This window comes from Tachysurus fulvidraco, chromosome 5 (genome assembly GCF_022655615.1).
Source record: "Tachysurus fulvidraco isolate hzauxx_2018 chromosome 5, HZAU_PFXX_2.0, whole genome shotgun sequence".
NCBI lineage: Eukaryota > Metazoa > Chordata > Actinopteri > Siluriformes > Bagridae > Tachysurus > Tachysurus fulvidraco.
Genome location: NC_062522.1, coordinates 25,592,305 through 25,614,059, shown reverse-complemented (window position 1 = coordinate 25,614,059; position 21,755 = coordinate 25,592,305). Strand labels below are relative to the sequence as shown.

The 21,755-nt window shown below is 38.3% G+C and overlaps 1 protein-coding gene across 5 annotated transcripts; it reads right to left on the bottom strand.

Annotated features, from left to right (window-relative positions):
• Window positions 1–1,748: 1,748 nt before the first annotated feature.
• ddx3xb (DEAD-box helicase 3 X-linked b) lies at window positions 1,749–21,098 on the bottom strand. Of its 5 annotated transcripts, none has more exons than XM_047813333.1 (19): window positions 20,782–21,098; window positions 18,938–18,986; window positions 18,586–18,633; window positions 12,104–12,298; window positions 11,875–12,001; window positions 11,649–11,756; window positions 11,077–11,176; window positions 10,817–10,952; window positions 10,637–10,734; window positions 10,444–10,542; window positions 10,189–10,349; window positions 9,837–9,981; window positions 9,553–9,697; window positions 9,236–9,286; window positions 5,777–5,979; window positions 5,552–5,669; window positions 5,291–5,444; window positions 4,547–4,668; window positions 1,749–4,385 (listed from the first exon to the last, which is right to left on the bottom strand). In XM_047813333.1, exons 1-19 carry the CDS (start codon window positions 20,824–20,826, stop codon window positions 4,312–4,314), a joined length of 2,178 nt encoding a protein of 725 aa, XP_047669289.1. In that variant the 5' UTR covers window positions 20,827–21,098; the 3' UTR covers window positions 1,749–4,311. The 5 variants fall into 5 exon arrangements, with proteins under 5 accessions (XP_047669289.1, XP_027002404.1, XP_047669291.1 ...); XM_027146603.2 differs by having other exon boundaries at window positions 5,777–5,958; window positions 20,782–21,097; XM_047813335.1 differs by having other exon boundaries at window positions 21,035–21,053.
• Window positions 21,099–21,755: the final 657 nt, after the last annotated feature.

The following is a 21,755-nucleotide window of genomic DNA, read 5'->3' as shown; positions in this document are numbered from 1 at the left end:
TAACTTTCTATTTTTAACCATTTCAGAATGTTTTTTGAATGTCACTGACCACTTGGAAAACATTGGAACACTAAATTGTGAACAGGAGGCCATGCCAATGCAAAGGATCACATTGATTTGGCACTGTGTTTTGGGTCATTGTATTGCTACATGAAGTTTCTCCACATTACATCAGATGCAGTTCTCTTTAAATTGGCAGACAGAATTTATCTGTAAGCATCTGTAGACCTATTGTGCCCATTCCAAAAGCAGCCATGCAAGCCCAAGTCAAGACATCATGCTTGACAGATTCTTTCTCCACACTTTTTGTATACCAGCGAGTTCTTTCTTAAGGACATTCAAAATTGTTCTACTGGCAACACATACAGTCACAAGGAGGTTTGGTGTGTTTCATAGCAGTTTCAAGAGCATGGAGGAGATACCAGGAGGTGGGCTATTACATGAGGAGAGCTGGACAGAAAGCCGGAGAAAGGCAACAACCGGTACCGTAGGAACGGTATTTGTTTCTTGGTGTGTTGAAAGTCGGGGCTTTGGCTGTGCTATGTTCTGTTTCGTTGTTGTACTGCAAATCCGACCCCAGTCTGATATATGACAATGTGTATTCTGGTTTCAGAAATGAATTCTAAACTGTTTCACTTTCCCTGCTGCAGAGAGGTATCCCTCACACTTTGATGCTGCCACCACATTAGGGATTATAACCGGCCATTGATGAGCACTGCCCTTAATGCTATTGGATGAACAGCCAGCTGCAGGTAGACACCCAGTGGTTCCAAATCCAATGCATAAACTGAAGGACTCGGAATACCAAAAACATACCAGTAGGTGGATTCATTGAATTGTTAATTACTTTGTGATTGGTAGTACCATTTAAGTGCACATTCACAGGAAACACATCCATTAACCAATACTATTATATAGGCAGTTTTCAAACTATTACCAATTTCTGCGTCATGCATTTGGTCCACCATATCCTCTCGAGTACTGGATATTTTTAAGTCCGAAAAATAGAATATATTTTGATTACAAACAACAAATGCAGTTGATGCTTCATTTGTTATTGTATCAATCTGCTGTCATCACGTCATTTCACGCTGTAGAAATTCCACCTATGTGCAAGTGCTTTATTTAATGGTGAAATGTATTAATCAGTTTTAAGATATGTGCTAAAGCATGCTCAATATACTCTAAAGGGTACATGTTAATTTAATTTAAGACTTCAACGGACAATGGCAGAGTCTGAAACAGAGTCTGAAACATTTATTATCTGTGCACTGCAAATGTATGACAATGTTATGCAAGTGAACATTCTGCATGTCAATAGCTGACCTGCACCTAGTTACCTTGTACAATTATGTTAAAAAAGCAGTTAACTAATTGCAATATTTGTCAGTGCTTTAGCTTTTGAAGGAATTGCTTTAGCTTTTGTATCTTGCTTCTTAAAATAAATTGTCACTAATCTTGCGTGTGGCCTTCTCAACTCAGCTTGTGGCCTTCTCCAAGCTTCTAGTATTTGCCAAGCATGCAATCACTTTGACTGGTAATCTTTGTTCTAAGGAATTAATAATTAAATGAGGATTATTGAATTATATGTGAATCTCTCAAGACTCCAGATATTTGCAAGAGATCAGGAGCATTTCCCATCATGCATGCATAAAAAGTGGGGTCATTTATTATGTCCTTACCTTTTGTTCACTCTGGCTAGAACAGTTTAAAAAAAAATAATTTCAACAAAAACAATAAACACTTGGTTGAGAAATGATTTAGCAAAAGCACTTTGCCGTTTCTAACTTTATTTTCATAAAATCATACAGTGAACACGGAGTACAACTTTTTAACTAGTTACAGAAAGTATGTTTTCATTTGAAGGGCTCTACTGATATTCTTGGTCATGGGTAGGTGAAACAAAAGCCCTAATCCTGTCCAATGCCATTTACTTAAATTTAACTGGTTTGTAATTAAGACTAGCTGAATTTTGCACCAATCCACAGAACAAGGTTTCCAAATGGAAAATTGGATATACACCCCCTCCCCCAAAAAAAAGAAAATGAAGGGGGGGGGGAAACAAAAACATTCAAATAAAAATAATTGCCATCAGCCAGACGCTCACTGGGGCAAAAATGAAATCACTTAAAAATAATAATAATTAAAAAAAAACCCTGGGATAATTTGCATGGCTAGAAATTTATTTGACCTGTTGTCCAAACCTTGGCATGCTGTTAATTTGGTTGCCAATTAATTTGTATAATAGAAGGAAAATTTGGCCAGATGTCCAAGTGAGGATCTTGAATGAGTTCAAAGTGACCTTAAACATTAAAAAGCTCACACTACCCCGAAAAATAGAAGTTTCACGCATAACGGTGGCATTCAACATTCAAGTACCAGTGTTTTTGTACGGTCTTTTGGTCAAGTTAACACGAAACGATCACTTTTAGGTTTATAAAAATAAATATTTCTCAAAAATGCTTAATAAATTACACAAACTAGCAGCAAAAAAGTAGACTCTAGTAATCTGTGTGCAAGAAGCTGAATTCCCCCACTGCTGATTCCCTGGTCCCCAATAAATCCTGGTTAAATACTGAGAACCCTTCCATTTTGTAAACAAGCTGCATTTTTACAGTCTTTACACAGAATATTGGAAGCTTAAAGAAACGCACATTGAAGACTTGTACAAAACCCTCGATGAAAAACTTTGTAAAACTTGATGGGCCTAAACCTAAATAGCACCACTTATCTCAAGTTCCCACGATACCGGTCTAGTGCATCCACTTCAGTTCAGCACATTCACCTAACAAACAGCAAAAGGCACAACATTCTGGAGGAAATCCTATTGCACTTCAGGAAAAATATAGTATCTCTTGCACAGCTCAACTGCTTAAAGGGAGTGGAAATCACTGCCAGTTGCAATGAGTGAGTTTTGATCTTGTCTCCATACTATTATGGAGGTCCTTAATTAAAGGGAGGGAAAGGTAACTATATCCATGACATCATCAGTCAAGACACCAGGAAAACCCCAGTTTCTACAAAAGTTTCAGCCAAAATTCCATAAAAGTAGACTTTTCTACCCTTATGCACTTCCTTTTCTGTGTACATTATTCCAGATTTCCCTCCACCCCCCCCATCCTTCAGAAGGTCTTACAGAGAAGTGGTGTCTCTAGACCAGCAGTCATTGTAAAATTCAGAGCCACTTGTGGAAAGAGTGCAAATGAAAATCTCCTTGATATTCTTTGTGACAAAAAGGAAAGCCTGCTTCAGAAATTTGTTGGATTATTTCCGACACACAAACAAAAAAATTAATACCTGCAATCTGAATCGCTGCATAGGTGGGCTAGGCATTTTAGGCCTTTCCACACCATTCCCAGTTCTAGAACCTTTTACCAACATAGTAACCCACTGGTTCGTCAGTGTAAAACAAAACTGTCACTCCACACAAGTTCAAGTAAGGAACGGAATGAAGAAATTGCACACCTCCAAACAGCTAGCCTGTTACTGAGCTAGCAGCCAAAAAAAAGAAAAAATTATGAAGTATACAAGTGTTGTGCATCCAAACACTGGTATGAATGGGAGTATAAACTGCTCACTTCATGTTCAAGGTTAAGGAAATTAATCTGGAATAACTTGCTAATCTTTTTTAAGACGACTACCATGTCCCATAGAGGTACCTCTCCAGGATAGAGTGAGCAAGATTAACATTTTTATTAAGATCTTCCTTCTCTTGCAAAGCAAGGGTAAAACAAATGTAAGGAGGGGCAGGGCCTGGTGACCCCATGATAAATTTGATGTTCAGAATAAGGATTTGACTCCAAAGCCAAACCTTCCTGTTGTTTGCCAAGGTTTGCTTATTCTTAATTTGCGCCGTCAAAAGTTTTTTTTTTTTTTTGAACAACCTGAACACACCAAAAAAAAAATCTAAATTGTAGCCAACTGTCAGCCATTTGATGTTTTAAAAAGTAAAAAGACAGTCCAAATTCAAAGGCACAGTACATTGACGCACAAATGATTCTCCTTTACTACAAAGGAAAGCAATATGATGTAGAGTTTATAATAAAAAAATAGAGCCAAAAAAAAGAAACGTTTCCACTTTACTTCCTTGCCTTTTTACAGACGAGCAAGTCTGGAGACAGGTTCCTGTATATCTCCTGTATTATTCCAGGATGTGGTGAGAGAATCACAGGTGTGAATGTACTGCAGAGTTCTTGAATGCTACACAGGGTTTATAGCCTGGCTTAATTACATGTGGTTTCCATTCAGTGAGTTTGGTGTGGAGGCCCACTGGATCATGGGGAGTGGAAAGGTGCATGCATGGCTAAGAAATTAGTTTCCCCACCAGTCCACCTGAGAGTAGTTTCCACCATAACCATCATTGTTGTAGAAGTTTCCAAACCCACCTGTGGGCACAGATTTCCAGATAAGACATGTAAAATTAGAAAAACTAAAGCACATATTTCACTTACATACAACAGTTATCTGATACACAAAATGTTTAGTGACATTGCAGACATTAAAAAAGAAGCAATAGAAGGCTCCTTAATGAGCGATTGAAACTAACCCTTAGCGCCACCAAATCCACGGCTGCCACCAGCATTACGACTGCCACGATTCCCAAAGCCTCCACTAGTGGGGTTGCTGTTGGTTTGCCGGTAATCCCTGGCTCCAAACCCACCAGAGAACCTAACAAACGGAAATAAACACGTTAGCAAAATATGACCATTGCAAATCTATATACAGTGATCCTTCATTTATCGCAGATAATGGGGACCAGAACCCCTAGCGATAGGTGAAAATCTGCGAAGTACGATTGGCCCTTTTACGTTTGACCTTTTCATTGATGGTCATCATCGTCCTCTTCGGCTCACTAGAGGAATCTTTCACAGAGGGACGGCGCTTAGGAGGCATTGTAAGGGCTTAACGAAAAGTTAATTTCAAACACAATACGCGAGACAGTTGACAGCGTGAACAAGAGTGGCGAGATACAACAAGGGAAGGAGCTGGGAGAGGATGCGATGATGCACAGCCAATCAGCTCAGATCTCGCCCCGGGAACCAATCATGTACCATGTCTGAGTGCCCGTGGGTATGTACAAAGCCTCAGAGAGTTTCTCTCCTTGTCTGGCATCCTGGGAAACCGTTTTTATTTTTATTTTTTGATGAATATTTTTGAAAAATCAGCGATGCACAGAGGCCGCGAAACTTGAACCGCAAAGTGGCGAGGGATTACTGTAATACTAAATCCGTGCTCAAATACCCTGTATGTCAGTCCAATTATCAACACATATCAGAAACAAATTTGTCACCTCTTTGAGCGGCCACGGTTGCTACCCTTGTGCTGGTGCTCATAAGCCAGGCTTTCCAGCCAGGATGGCACTTCCTGTTTGGCCTCCACCAGGATGTCCAGGAGATCTTTTGTAATGTTGCTATTTTTGTCATTAAAAAATGACGTAGCAAGACCTGGGAAAAAGATTTTAGATTTGGAACCCACCAACTCAGGAAACAAATCAGAAAGAGCAACAAACATTGAATAATTTTACAACAAACACATTCAGACAAGTCATTACCAAGATTTCCCACTCGACCCGTACGGCCTATGCGATGAACATACTCCTCAATGTCACTGGGCAGGTCAAAGTTGATTACATGTTTCACATTGGAGATATCTAGACCACGTGCAGCTACCTGTGCAACAAGTAAAATCGTTAGAATAGAGAAAAAAATATCCTTGACATTAAAACAATAAAAGCTATAAAAATATGAATGCAATAAAGTAAAAAGAAATAGCATACAGCAGTCGCAACCAGGATTGGGCATCTTCCAGAGCGGAACTGATGAAGTGCCTCCTCACGGTCTCTCTGTGTACGATCACCATGGATACTGGTGCAGGCATAGCCTTCACGATACAGAAAGTCCTCAAGCGCATCCGCACCCTTCTTGGTTTCCACAAACACCAGCGTCAAAGAGTCTTTTCCTAGGAGGGGTGGGATTAAAACTGTCTCCATTTGTGATCTTGTTCACAAATTATGAATCTGCATATGCAAATGGTTATTGGATGCCTTGGCACAGCCAAGAGACCTTAAATGTACAATGGATACAAAATGTCTACACAACCGGTTAACATGGCAGGTTTTTGTTTGTAAAAAAATTAAACCAAGATAAAATCATGTCAGAGTCCATCAACCATTTATATTCAAACTCATGTTAAATACTGAATAGTTTAAAACACAAAAATACAGCTGCCACAAAGTTTACAAAGCAATACAGGATCTCACTGTTAAATATCAATTAGAAGAGGGTTTATAATTGGGGGGAAAAAAATAGTAGTTTTAATATTTTATTTAAAAGGACACCATCCCCATATTGAAGCATAGAGGTTGCAGCATCATGCTTTAAGGCTGTATTGTTTTAGCTAGAAAACTGCTTGAAATCAGGAAGGGAATACTGAATAGCTCCAGATACCAGTCAACTGAAAAGTAAAGAGGAACGTAAATTTCACCTTCCATCATTACAATCATTTGAAGTGAACCCACAAATCAACAAAGGAATGGCTTTGCAACGACAACGCAAGCTCTAAATTCTTAAAAATGTGGGCATTTCCTCTTGAAATGAAAGAAGTTATTCACAAAGCATCTTGACCTATAAAATGGCTAAAAAATTCAAAAGACTTGGGAGAAGGGAGGAGGACTTGTTACCTTACACCAGAGAAAATGGCAAAATGTGAAGAGGGAGAAGGAATGTATTGTATACAAAAATTGATGAGAGTGAGTTAATAAGATGCTACAGATTAGACTGGGATTGGTTATTTTTGTGACTAATCTTATTTAAGAGTACAGTGCAGAAAAGGCACATATACACACGTACCTACTTACACACATACACAAACTGCCACTTTATGGCATTTTGAGATACAGTAACATGAAATGTCATGCAAGTGTTATTACTGCCGCTATGGCATTTCTGCTCTGTGTCAATGTTTACATGTTTAATATGCCATTTTAGGAGGAGGTGTGTAGACTTTTATATCCACTGTAATCCACATTAATGATGTAAGATGAGGGAACAAAACATTGATCTAATATTGGTCACAAAAAGTAACTCCTCTTACCAATCACAACACAAACAAAAAGGAAATGCATGTGTCGTCACATGCAAATCAGAAAATTATAATTTTAAATAGTATACTTGTGCTGCACGATAAATCATCGCGATATAAAGCAATCTCGATATAAAGCCTGTGCGATTATATAATGCAAAATGCTGCGATTTTATGAAATAAACAAATAAATAAATAAATGCATGTGTGGACATGACAACCCATTCTCTATGAAAGCTGTTTGCCTATTTCACACACTACACCGCTATCCGCTAATATTTATAAAAAAAAATAAATAAATAAAAAACAGACCAGTGCCAGTTTCAGTTTAGGCAGTGGCACGTGTGGCGCGTATGGTCATGTGACTTTTTCCGGTGTGCAGCGCGGAACGAGTGAAGATGGATGCCGAGCAAACGGACACCGAACTGGGGGCCAGAAAAAAATGCTACCTCTGTTAAATTTAGTGTTGATTTCGTCAGACGCGACGAGACGAAATATTTGTCAACAACCTTTGAGACTGCACCACTGTTCAAAACCGCTGATTAAGACTAAATTAATATGCATTATTGCTGACGAAAAAAGACGAGACGAAAATGTTTTGTATAAAATAAAAACTAAGATAAAATCTCTCTTCATTTTCGTCTACAATTGTCTTTGCTTTTTCATCAGCTGTTACGCCTTTAAAATATTCAGAACGAGTTGCTCGTTACAGGTCTCATACGCCTGTGGCTGCAACACGAAACTGCTGAACAATTGTATTGCTTCCGCTAAAGAAAATAGTGCGCTCCGTCTCTACGGTTCGAATCTTGTGTGTCCATGGCAACGGTGTGTTAGTTAGCAGTGGTCTGTTACCAAGAAATAAAATAGTGTGTGCGTAGAAATAATTCGCCCACACGCCGCTCAAAAAAAAATCCTGAGCACAAGTCCACCGTCTAGGCAGTCTTTTTGTGTTAAATTATATTTCCTGTCGCTGCGCAGGCACTTTTATTGTACATGACAGCTTATGTCCTGATGATCAGGCTTTGCATTACGATTAAAAGCAGTATCAATAAAGTAAAAAATGTGATGTGCAGTCAAGTTCAAGTGTGTGCACACTGATACTTTTGTGATTCACGGAGTTTTGACAAGTTTTATAGCCTTGATATTGTTTCTTATTCAAAAGTGGTGACAAAAAACTCAGCACCCCCAACCTGAAACCTCTTCCCCTGTCAATCACATCATAATTAATAATTAGGCTTAAAAGCAAATGTATATGTAAGGGAATCAAGTTTAATAATTACATGTAATATTGCTCCAAATATCAATAATGGTGTACAATACCATGTATAACTTGCATTAAGTTGGTAATTCACAAATATATATATATATACACACATACACACACACACAGTTTTGATCTTAGGCTTTTCATTAATCAGCATTAATGTGTTAATTTATATTTATTTTGAAAACGTTTTGCATTTGTTTGTTGTTGTTGCTAGTTTGAGTTTAGAAATTCAAATTTCAGCATTATCAGTAATCCGTGTGCATTTTCCTTGAGAACCAAGCAAGTTGACTCTTGATACCATTTGTTTATTATATCGCAATATTGACCCCAATAATCGAAATAAAACATTTTCCCTAAATCGTGCAGCCATATAGTATACACACACAAAAAAACAACTTAATAATCAAGCCTTAAAAGAAAACAATTTTCATTGAAGTTAACAGGGGGAAAGGCTCAAATTAGGTCAGGTGGACTGATAAGTTCAGGTTTAACCTGTTTCAGAATGATGCACATCAGGGTAAGACCACCACAGAGTCTAGACCTTAACCACAGAAAATCTTTGAGATTTACTGGAAAAGACTGACATCAATACAAAAATTGGCCTACAATTAATGCAACACTTCACAAATACATGTGACATTGGACAAGCTTATCAAAACGATGTCACATCGAATACATGCCACAATCTAAGCAAAAGGCAGGCAGTGTATATGGTAAAAACATTTTTTTATTTCTAAATTGTAATTAAAATATATTTCATGCACATAATGTTGAAAAAACCTATAAACAAAAACCCATTTGGAAATTGTCAAAAAAAATTAACAGAGTAATGAGACTTGCAGTGACACTGGGAGCAAGGATGGGGCAGGTGAATAAGACTCAACTTACCAGGTTTGTCAGCGTTTTCTCCATTACTGTCCTGAACCTCGCCTGGTATGACTTTGGATAAAACCAGATCTCACAATAAGCTTTACACATTCCTATGACACTAAACAGTTTATTTTGTTTATCCTACAGACAATTGATTGGGGAAAAGGAAAAAGTAATAATACTCAGTAGATTAGTCAACTTAAAGTATTTAAAGGCTGCAGCATTCCTGAATTTTGTACACATGACAAAAGGCACTAGCATAGTGAGTGGTTCTGATCTCAATGGCCTCCTAACTTATGTAAACAAAATGGTTTAATTAGAAATATTTCAATTACCTGTGGCATTTAGAAGGTCAAGCAAGAAGGATCTTTTATCACTCTCCTCAACCCAAACCACTTTCTGGGTAATGTTCTCAGAGGTGGATCCTACCCGGCCCACAGCCAAGAAGATGTAATCTTCCAGAAAGTCACGTGCTAATATCTTTAAAAAAAATCAAGAAATTAAAAATCATTAAAAAAAGTATTTCCCAAACAGAAAAACAACATGGGCATTAGGAGTGCTGTTTTTCCCCATGGAATACATCTGTATAATACATTGGCTCTATGGGCAATTTTTCTACCTGGATCTCCTTCGGGAAGGTTGCACTAAACATCATAGTTTGGCGCAAAACCTTAGGAGGCATAGTGTCCTGCTCCACAATACGACGAATCTGTGGTTCAAAACCCATATCCAGCATCCTGTCAGCTTCATCCAGGACCAAGTAGCTGTAACATGAGAAAAGCATCACAGCAAGAAGTAAGCACAGACTCTTGACTCAAATGGAGGAGGGGAAAAAAAACAGCCAACATTTCAGTCAAAAGTTAAGGTTTCAGAGCATATATTCAGAGTCACAAAGCAATACTTTGCTCTACACCATAAGGCATTCATCCAAGATTCATCTCAGTCAGCATGTGACAGTGAGACCTACTCACTTGCAGTAATCCAAACCGATCTTGCCCCTCTCCATCATGTCAACCAGACGACCGGGTGTAGCAACTAGCAGGTGGCAACCCCGCTCCAGGTCTCGAATCTGCTGGCCAATGTCAGCTCCTCCATATACTACACACGGGCGTACCCGAGAACGATATGCAAACTACAAAGAATGTAATGTCAAGGGGGAAAATTGGATTGAGCTTTGGTTTGCCAAGTACAAAATTATGTTCAGGGATCTGAAATTCCACAGTTACCTTCCTAGCCTCATCATAGATCTGGAGAGCCAGCTCTCTAGTTGGAGCCAAAACCAGAGAAAGGGGGTACTGCTTACGGCGACCATATCTACCATTTTCCTACAACGTTAAACAAATCAGCTTGGGCATATACACATTAACAATTGTTAAAATAGTCACACAAAAATAGCCCCAATGCAAATCTCACACACACCTGGACACTGTTCTTTGTTGCCTGTAAGGCCTCTCCTGGTCCATCTGTGTATATCCGACTCAGCACTGGCAGTAAGAATGCTGCAGTCTTACCAGAGCCTACGAAGGGGAACACAAAGATTACTTAGTCTACAACCTTCACACACAACATTGTTTGGGTCATGTTAAATTGGTGTCTAACCTGTCTGTGCACATGCCATCAGGTCTCTTTTGGACTTGATAATTGGAATGGCATATTTCTGGACTGGAGTGGGGCGTGAATAGCGACTCAGGGTGATGTTTCCCATAATAATCTCACCCATATCTATGTCATGGAACTGCATAACAAAATTCACATTTCATAGATTGAGAATTCAACACAAAAGCACCAAAGGCAAACTTATTCCTATAGTAAGTTAAGGCTAGAAAGACTCTGAAAAACAGCTGGATCTAGATACTCACACTCTCAATGTGCTGAGGGCAGTCGTGTCCAGTCGCATCAACAGGGATGTCATCATATTTTTCAAAGTTGATTCCAGTGTTGCCTCCAGAAAAAAGCTCACTACGAAGACCAAAATACAGTCAAATACTGAAACACTTGATAGACAGATTTTAGAGAACAGAGACATTTTAAAAATGGTCCTTCATAAACTATACAAGCAGCACTCAATTTCCATTTTAGGAACACTTGTACAACTGCTCATAGAAGCAGCTATCTAATCAGCCATGTATTTGACAGGGAAGGTGAAAATAACCCAGTGGCCACACAAGAAGGTCTCTGCTAAGATTAGAGATCATGACAGCACCTAGCAAAGCAGCAAATGCGAGACTATTTGAGACTATGATCAGTAGGGAATACAGGAGTGCCATAAAGGGCTGTACATAGTCTGCACTGTTTGTTTATAGGTTATAACATCAATATGAATGTCATACCGAAAGGTTTCACAGCAAAATTTTATCCATCACATGATACTCCCATGTCGGCTTGCATTCTTCCTATTATTGTGTTCGTGTCTGTGTCTAAAATTACTCACTGTTCCAGCCTTTCATTAGGAGTGAGGGGTTTGGACCAGTCCTCCTCATCTCTGGCATCCTCTACCCACCGATTGTTTCCACCACCGCAGAAACCTCCACGCTCATACCTACATAACACAGTCAAGAGTTTAGCAAAATCTCTTACTCTTTTTTTCTAAAAAAAATATAAATTACAGCAAAGGGGCTAGAACGTTCAGAAGCTCACAAAAAAAAAAAACTCTTCACCTTCCCCTGGAAGCTCCACGATCACTGTAGAAGGAAGATTTGCTCCTGTCAGAACGTCCACCAAAGCTATTATAGGCATTATCTTTTGTGGCATTCCATCCACCTCCATCTTTGTCACAGCCAAAGCCTATTAAAGGAAGACAAACCAACAAAAGGGTTCAGTCAAAGTTAAGCCATTTACTTCTGCTTTAATAGCGAAATTCATACGCTATTAAACCTTTGTATTCACCTGTGGTTTGCAATGGTTGGACGACATAGGAACCATTACCCCTGCCTCTGTAACCACCCCCTCTGCCTCCACGGTCATTACGTATGGGCCCACGGTTACCAAAAGTGCTGCTCCCATTCATGTAATTGTCACGGCCATCGTGGTAACCATTTACAAATCCATTACTTCTTCCAACATCCCAACCACCTGTAGAGTCTTAATATAAGAATAATTCACAATGCATTATTCATATACAAAGAATCAAAGGGAAAACCCTTATACACTGAAAGAGTAGCCAATAATGCAATAAAACAGTGACCATTTAATATTCTGAGATGAGAACTGACAAAATAGAATGCTAAATATTTCCAATAGTTTGTTGCCTCTTCCTTGTTTTTTTAATGAAGTTCTCTCCATATAATATGAAAGCAATAGTCAAAAGGGAAGAAATAATATTCAAGTCAAAAAAAAGTTTATAGATTGTTCTCCAACTGCTTGTATGTATAGATGCATGCAAGTACATACATGCACACAAGCTTCAACATTTAAAAACATTTGATTGACTAAGTTTCAGAGAGCTTGAATTGCACTTCTTGGTGAATTTTTTAGTGTAAACAAACTACTCACAACTACCCTGTCATTTTACTACAATTATTTATAAAAAAAAAAAAAAAAAAAAAAAAACCTCCTATCTGGTATTGCATTGCAAAACCCATGAAGGGCCATATTGTCAATGGGGTCCCCAATTCTGCTGGCTTCAATGGATACATAGGGAATTGTGTGTTATTTATTATGCAGTTATGAAAAACAAGCAAGGTGAATTTGAAATATACCAAAAAGCAGAGCTATTTGATAGACTGAGAAATAGAACACACCACAACTTGATATGGGTAGTAAATGATTTTATTTTTGCTTTAGCTTGCCAAAGAACTAGGAACCAGACAAAAACAAGGTCCAAAATGTATCGGATTCAAAAGTGAGAATTGGCACCTGATATTGTAGCAACACACCATGTTTTATACCGAGAAGCACTTTTGCATCAAAAGAACTATACATTTGAAATGAACTGTTGGTCTTGTTAAGATTATAAACTACTTACTGTTCAGAATTTTGATCTTTTCATTGCATCTGTAAAATGTGTAGCAAACCTGTGTATGGTCACATGTATTTGCCAAACTCTAGTGTATAATTGAAGAACAGACATGGTAATGTTTAATGACATAAGATTTGAATGATCAATGATTCTGAATCCATCTACATGTACTTTGGTGAAATAAAGAATGACTGAAAAACTGATAACTGGATCAGATATCCCACTTTTAATGCTTCACACACAAACACAGTACCCTTGACATGCATCTGTGTATATACACGCGTAGCACAAAAAAAAATTAAGTGAACACAACATAACACCAACTCAAATACCATATAAATCTGTCTATTTAGGAAGCATAAACTATTTAATTATTTTCACCTGCTATAGTGCAAATGAAACTGGCAAGTGCACTGGAGAGGGAACAGCAAGACAACCCCCCAAAATGAAGGAGTTTGCCAGTAGTGGCCAAAGATATTTTCTCTCTCCTTATCTTTCCTGACTGCTTTGTTCCTAGTTATATGTTTTCTTAGAATCCTTGTCACTACTTCAGGTTGCAAAAGTAGTCCAACCCCTCCAGAATGGCACATCCATACAGGCAATAATAAAGTGGTTTGGTGTGTCTCAGCACAGATTCAAGAGCGTGGAGGAGATACCAGGAAAAAGCCTTTGCACTCAGAGAGCTGAACAGGGCTGTAGAAGGGCAACAACCAAGAAAAAGATGGCAACTGCTCCTTCATCCTAGCACTGCCAGAGCATTAAAAATGACAGGCTACAGGTGTGCATGTTTGTGACCAACTGACACCACAAGGTTAGCATAAAGGCCCCACACCCTCTGATGGGATGTGTACTGGTGATTGCCTGGACCTCCCAGGCAATCCACGCAACATTACAGGAGTCAGGACAAAGTCTTTGAGGCGAACGAAGGTCCACATCCAACAGGAGTAACTGTCAATGCCACAGGAAGCTCTCTGAAAGGGAGCTACTAACCTGGATTCTATTTAAAAAAAATATGAAATGTGTAATGTTATGGTTCTCTGAGGAGTCCACCATCTTTCCCCTCATCCGTATGCATCACCCCCCCAAAAAAAAAAATCTTATAACCCAGAATGGTTCACCAACAGAGTGCAATGGGGTTGAAGGGTTTGCAATTCTATAATGGAACTTTACACACAGCAAAATTGGTGACTGGTGCTCTCTTTCCACCAGAAAGAACCGGGTGCTGGTTCAGAGCTATTGCTGGTTCGAAACTGGTTCCACTGGCAAGCGTTCTAAGAAACGGCTAGCCTTTGCCACTAGAGAGCCATTACAGAGCCAAGTCTTGCGTCATTTGTATAGAACGTTATACAGCAACATTATACAGCGGCAAAGACTAACACAATGGCGGATGTTGCTTTACTGTTAATGCTCATGGCTTTGCGAACCTACACTGGCATCCAAATGCAGCAAATCCTGATTTAAAAATTGCGCTAACACCGTTCTATTTTGTCTTGGTCACAGTAACCCTGCCCCCAGCCCCTGATGAAAGTTAAGTCTAGACCAGCAATGTTTTGGTGCTACTTAGGAACCACTTTTCCTGGTTCAGAGCCAGTGCTTTGGGTGTCAAAAAAGAAAGATTTTAAATCAGGCTCTGAACCAGAACTTATACTGCCTTGGTGGAAAAGGGCCAAGAGTGGCCTAAAGGCTGGGTGCACAATCTCTGAAAGCCAATGTTGACATTTGAAATCACCTAAACAAACACGAGCCTAAACAAAAAGGGTGCCACCCCTGTTTTGATAGCGCTGCCCCACACATACATCAGCAACCCAGGCAACTATTATGGCGGAACCTGCTGGGGCAGCTGGCCGAGGGTATATTCTTTATCAATAAACGAACTCCGAGTAATATGGTAATACAGGTCAAATGTGTTTTTGTAGTACTGTGTGTTGTACCGTGAAAGGTTTAGCTCTGTTTCACGCGGAAGACGACGTTCAACACCTAGAACCCGAGGCAGAGGTAACCGCCATGTCAATCTTTGTCAGACATGTGCACTGAACACTCTCTCTGCCGCATATTGAGAAGACACACCCCTTTCTGGCTACATGTTTGTTTTGTTAGTTGGCCCGACTGTTTTCTGAAGCATTTTTGAAACATCACACACTCCACCTTTATCCATTCTGGTCACTTTAGGACGATTTTTTCGAATGTCCATACAGTTAATAAAATAAATTTTATATTAAAATATCAGTTTAGTTTTTTTCTTCAATTTCTTTTGCATAATCACAGTTTTCCTTATTTATTATTTACAAGTTTAATTAATTACTGACATCAAAAATTTGCATGAAAACACACAAAGTGACTTTACATATTAGAGTCTCGGATAGGTCAAAGATTACCAACATTGGCTTTGATGCATTGTTAGTTTTGATGCAGCATTAGATTTTCTTTTTTGTCCCTCGTTTACTTTTCACGGCCCCATTGACATTGCCATTATAACCACATTTTTCCATTGCACAGCAATGACATGAAAAAAAAAACCATTGTTAGCAGGTCCGCAGCCAGCCTAATGAAAGGGGAGGTTCTTTTTTTGTCAAAAAGTGGACCATTTTGCAGTGTTTCTTCTCCTTTTGTATTTAATTATGAGGTCAAATACTTCATTTTGGTGACCTTTTATGCACTAATTTGTGGATTACGGATTAGCTTGTCTGCTGGTATCTTAACAAGCATGCTTTTTAATGCACCTAAATTGTTTACTGCATCGTTGTCAAATTACTTTATTACCACATGTACCACCTTTGTCAGTCCATACACAGATCATAAGTTTAAAAGAACAACTAACAGAATAGATTTAATAAACTTTACTAAAGTAATAATAATTATTTATCATCATTTCTTGACTCTCTGAGTTCAGCTGAACACGGGGAGGCACATGCTGTTTCTTGTTTCCCATGTAAAGAGCAACTTGCATGGTGTATTTAATCTATTTCGACTTATTTAAGGGAAACTGAGACTGAAAAGTTTTAACAAGCTAACCTAAATAGATAAGGAATTGAATGTTTATATAATTGTAATAGTAATGAAATTACCTCCCTGGGATGTAACAGTTACGTTGCCAGTAAGTTATGAAATTACCAAAATAGTACGTAACTGGACCACACTTGGTGATGTAGTGACGTTGGGAGACTGTAGTGGCAACGTTAGGAGACCGTAGTGGCGACGTAGTGATTTCGTAATGAAATTACCTCCCTAGGATGTAATAGTTACATTACCAGCTGGTAAGTCATGAAATTACCAAAAATGACCAATAAATTATGTAACTAGTACGTCGTGTGTTAGTTGGGTAGGCATCTTAAATCAATTAATGTACTAATCATTCCACAGGGTTTCAACATTCCCCACCCAACCCTACCGCCTTAACTAACAATTAAAAACTATTTTCTGCGGGAAACTCTCGGAAAATTTACCTCAAGCGGGCCAATCAATATCAAAAGTCGATATTGCACAGCCAATATCATTGAATATCCCACTAGGTTTTATTGAAGACTATTGAGTGGATAAAATACAGAAATCAATTTAATATATATATATATTACATACACACACACACATATATACACACCCTCCCCCCATCATTCAGAGGCGATGCTTCACCGTTGCTTTGAAAAGTGTATTGCGAGAACTCTCTCTAAACTGCACGCACGGCGCACACACACGTCCAGCTACAATAATGTATCATAAATTTGAAACAGCAACCCAGAATATTTGTCACAAGCATTGATTAAAACAATGATGACAATCACATGAAATGAAACGACTTAAATTCTGGACCTTGGGCAGTGTGGGTGGGTGGGTGGGTGGGGGGGGGGGGTGTTTCGAACCACCCGAACCCCCCTGCCTACGGGCTTGGTTAGAGGTTCCCTTAGCTGGGAAGAGGAACAATTTGTCATTTTTACTGTTGACCAAGAGGTGGCGCCATTACCCTATTACAAAGGCCTGGGCCTTTTATTGCACTGGCCTGTTTAATGTGTCAATGGCTCAATTTTTTGGTCAAAATTGCGAATTTGAACTCTTCCCAGCAGAGGGAACATAAACAAGCAAGAAAGCATGTATTTTTCATGTCATGGCCATGCAATGCGGGATGTTGCAAAACAACATTTGTTTATTCCTAATCATCATCGTATAGATATCTATGACCATTATGCACTCCACACTCCAGTCCAGTAGGTGGCGGCTGTAAATGGGAATAGAGCAGCGTCGAAAGAATTCAACATCAATGAATCTATGGTTCGGAAGTGGAGGAAGCAAGAAAATGTACTGCGCCAAGTTAAGAAAACACAGTAGATGAGGACTTTGATGGATTTGTGGGAGAAGATTGATTAAAAAATAATGTGCGTGTTGTTAAATAGTAGAATAAAGTTCAACTAAACTCACTGTTTTGCTTCTGTTACCTTTTTTGTAGGCCGTATGTTTTAGCATGTGCCTTATAATACGGTGCGCCTATTGTTTTGGTTAAGTACATTAATAGACACCATAATTGAGACTGTGGCTTATAATCCAGTGCGCCTTATGGTGCGGAAAATACTGCAAGTCATCTTTGACATGTCTTTCGTGAAGTATTTTTCAATTGTCCACAAGGTTTAATACATGCACATATTACATAGTTTCTCTTTTTTACTCCTCCTTACACCTGCACAATTTTTTTTTTATCTATAAGCATCTTTATATCATCATTACTGTACATTCTGCCCAACATTTCACATTCATCTATGAGTATATAGTGTGTGTGTGTATATATATGTAGACTGTTTATTCAGCTTGCTAACTCCTTAAATGCCATAATCTTGTAACCTTTCACTCTGCACATTCATCTTCAATGCCATTTCTGTAATTCTTAATGATGTCCACACATCTCTGCACTGTTATAGCCTTTATATTTATTCACTGTATATGCTTTCATGTATACCACTTGCTGTAAATATGCTAGATATTTATCTGCACTTTTGCACGACTGCTACATTTTGCACTTCTGGTAGATGCCAAACTGCATTTCGTTGCTGTGTACCTGTACAATGCAATGAAAAAGTTCTATCTATCTATCAAACATTATTAGCCTTTTATTTCTTTGGCTAGTCTCCCTAGCTAAATGCTACAGAAACTAATGTTTTTTTAATACTTAAAAGCCTGCCAGGTGACCCTTAGCCAACACCTTTTGGGAAGAGAGAAAAATGTGGCCATTAAAGAATAACTCAAGGCAAGATTAAACCAACCACTTCATTGCATCAAACTGCAGCTTTTTGTCTATATAAATTAGGAGCCAATGCACTGCCTTAGACTTGTGATAGCCACAGCAGACCACATTCATCAAGTACCAGGACTACTTCACCTGTTATGCTCAGTAAAGGAGTGAGTTTTAATGAAAAATATGACTTACCATTCTTGGAAGCCTCTTTGTTCCTTAAATGAGGTGGAATGTACCGCCCTGTGAACAGACAGATTTTGTTAGAATGGAAAAAATATGAAAAGAAATCCACTAAAAAGCTTATTGTTTACTCTGCTGTCTAATGCACATGTTTCTTGTCAAGAACACCACTGTGCATTGCACAATTTAGTGCTCTCCCTGAATCAGCAGTGTGATAGCAATTTGAATGCATTGATGTGTAAGACAGGGAGCTGTGACCACCAAGCTCAAGTGTTTTGAACAACTATATGGGATGTCCAGTAATTTTATTTTTGAGGTCATTTTAGAATCACAACCAACCAACCAGTCAGAAAAGAATACTCACTGCCAGTGCCTTCTCCATGGGCATCAGATTTCAAGTCTAGGGCAGCAATCTGTAATTGGAAATTTGCGCAATCAGACACATGATGAAACAAAACAGTAGTAATTACAGACATGTATAAAGATGACCTCTTTTTTTTAATAAACAGCAGCATGGCATCTGATGGCCATCTCAATAAATATCAAGGGCAGGAAAGTAAAATGGGATGTGTGTGTTTGGGGTCACCTGATTTGCAAATAGAGTCTCGAGGAAAAACAAAGTGCGTCTTAACCGATTCAACTAGTTTAAATTAACATTAGAAATATCAAAAACAGATTTTTATTCCTTTTTTTTTATATTAACCTGACAATTCTTTAAGGGAGTTCAGCAAAACATGAGGGTCAAAATCCCTGAATCCATCATACAAATTACTAAAAATACAACACCACTAATCAGTAATAACACTAGTAATTAATAACACTAATCTGATTCACTTGAAATTTAAAATCCTCTTTTGAAAACAATAAACCTACTGAATGTTCAAGTTTTATGCACTTGTTCAGATTAGGCCACCCATTAAAAAAAATTCAATTTTCAATGGTTTTCACTTTGATATGCAGCTCATCCTGCCAGCAAAGAACATTTTAAGTGAACCTGCTAAAGATTTTAAAGTTCAACTTGCAAACCTTCACTGTGTCAGGTTTCAATCAATCATACTATTCATATTCACTTCTCCAGGTGTACATAAAATACACAGGCAGGTGTGAACAACAGCACTGTTTTGCAGGTTCTTGCACACACATTCATGTTGAAAATATAATCTAGACTCCACAAAATCTACATTGTGCATTTGGTGTCATTTGCCCAAAATGTCTGGGAATCCTTGCAGGATTGTTCATTTACCAACTTGGTTGGTGACGATTTCCCATATTTTTTCGATACATTTTGAACAACCCTTTCGCTCTTGTACTGCAGTGCTGCTGACTTCTCAATTCTAACTGGTCAGAGGACAATGGCTCAACGTGTTCACTACTGGTTAAATTTAGGGTAAAAGCATCTGCCAAACTTAAACTTTAACACTATAGTACATACAAAACCATGACAACAGCGTCGACTGTAACTGTAATCCCAGGTTTTGGTTTTTATGGTTTTCAAAAGGGTTTGTATAGCAGAGATTTTAATAAACTTAAGACTAATGACAACAGTATTAAAAATGTGTTGAAATGCATATGGGGTGAAATTATAACATTTATGTTGTTTCTTCGATTAGCACTTTGTACCAGTGAGTTTACAAATTTTGTATAAAAATATGGATTACAGCTTTGCACTTATTCGTAACGTCATAATTACACAGAAAGCATAAACTATAAACTAAACATGTTTAATTATCCAAAATTAATAACTGGTTTACTTTAAACATTAGCGAGCTGTTAATGTGAAGCGCGCCACGTTAGCCTGAAGCTTGCTCTGCTAGCGAATGGCTGTGACGCCACTGAGTCAACGTTATCAATCGGTAGCAAACACAACAAAATACGTTGACAGAAGATGACTGTTTACTTTTCACTTGTACCTTCCACAATTGCTTTAAGAATAAATAAAATTAAAAAAAAAAAAGAGTGCAGCAAGAGTAGCCGGTAACTATTGGCAAACCAAGCGGCGCACTGACGTATGCAGTTTCACCGCCATCACCACCATTACCCAAATCTACACAGCCTCCATTTTAGCCAGCAAATTACGACATGCTAGAGATATGGGCCCTGTTAGCACAGGCTAACATACCAAAATAACATGTACTTCACTTTCACCTCCCAAAATATCATTCATTACATATAAATAAATAAAATAAAAGGTAAACTGTTCGGACTTACCTGCTGTTCTAGACCGTTTGCACTTTCAACGGCCACATGACTCATAACTAAAGGGTGTTGATGATGTGTTTCTCTTAGAAAGGGTTTCTTTGTTTGCCGGTATGGTATCTTCTGCCCTTCTTGTGTGATTTTATAGAAACGTTTTGTACCAACTTTTAAACAGAACTATTTACTAGCTCAAAAATATATATTTAGCACAAGACAACAAACACTAGACTCTCGTTAATGTTTAAATATATAAAACTAATGTTACCTTGTCTCAACCGGGTATATGCTCGACCTAGCTTGTGTCCGTAATGGAATAAGACTGGAGGCGAAAACTCGTAATTTTATTGGCCAGAGTTGTTTGGCGTCATAGCATTATAATCTCGCGACATACTGCGTTGAAAGCATACTGACGACTTTGCTGTTTTCTTGAAGAGCAGATACTCTCTATTGAACAACAATTCTGCTTTCATCAGAAGTGTCAGTGCATGACAATCCTTCAAGAGTGCATAAGTTAACATGCTTAAATTTTTAAAGGAACTGTTTACCTGGTCCCCATACAGAAACGTGCCGAAATGAATAAAGTCAGTGGTAACACTGAGGCAGAAAAAAAGCAATGTGAACGTATCCTGCAACAAAGACAAAGGCAGTGCAGTAAAATTATGTTTAAACTTTTCCACTGTCTGCCTTTAAACCATCTGGAACAGTTTTAACATGCTGTATGTCAAGATGAATGTATCCAAGAATTACAGGGGGTCATATACTGTATGTGAAGATCCAGAAATGTAAGTAGAAGATAGAAAGGGTTAGAGGCAGATGTAGAGTTCAACAGATAAATATAAAAATAAAATAATTTAATTTAATAACATAATTTATGGAATTCAGAAAGGTATTGCACAAACTAAACGAATTAAATACCTTTTTATTTTGAAAGGTATTTTACAGTTCTCTAAAGAAAATAAAAAAATATTATCCATGCAGGTTTCACA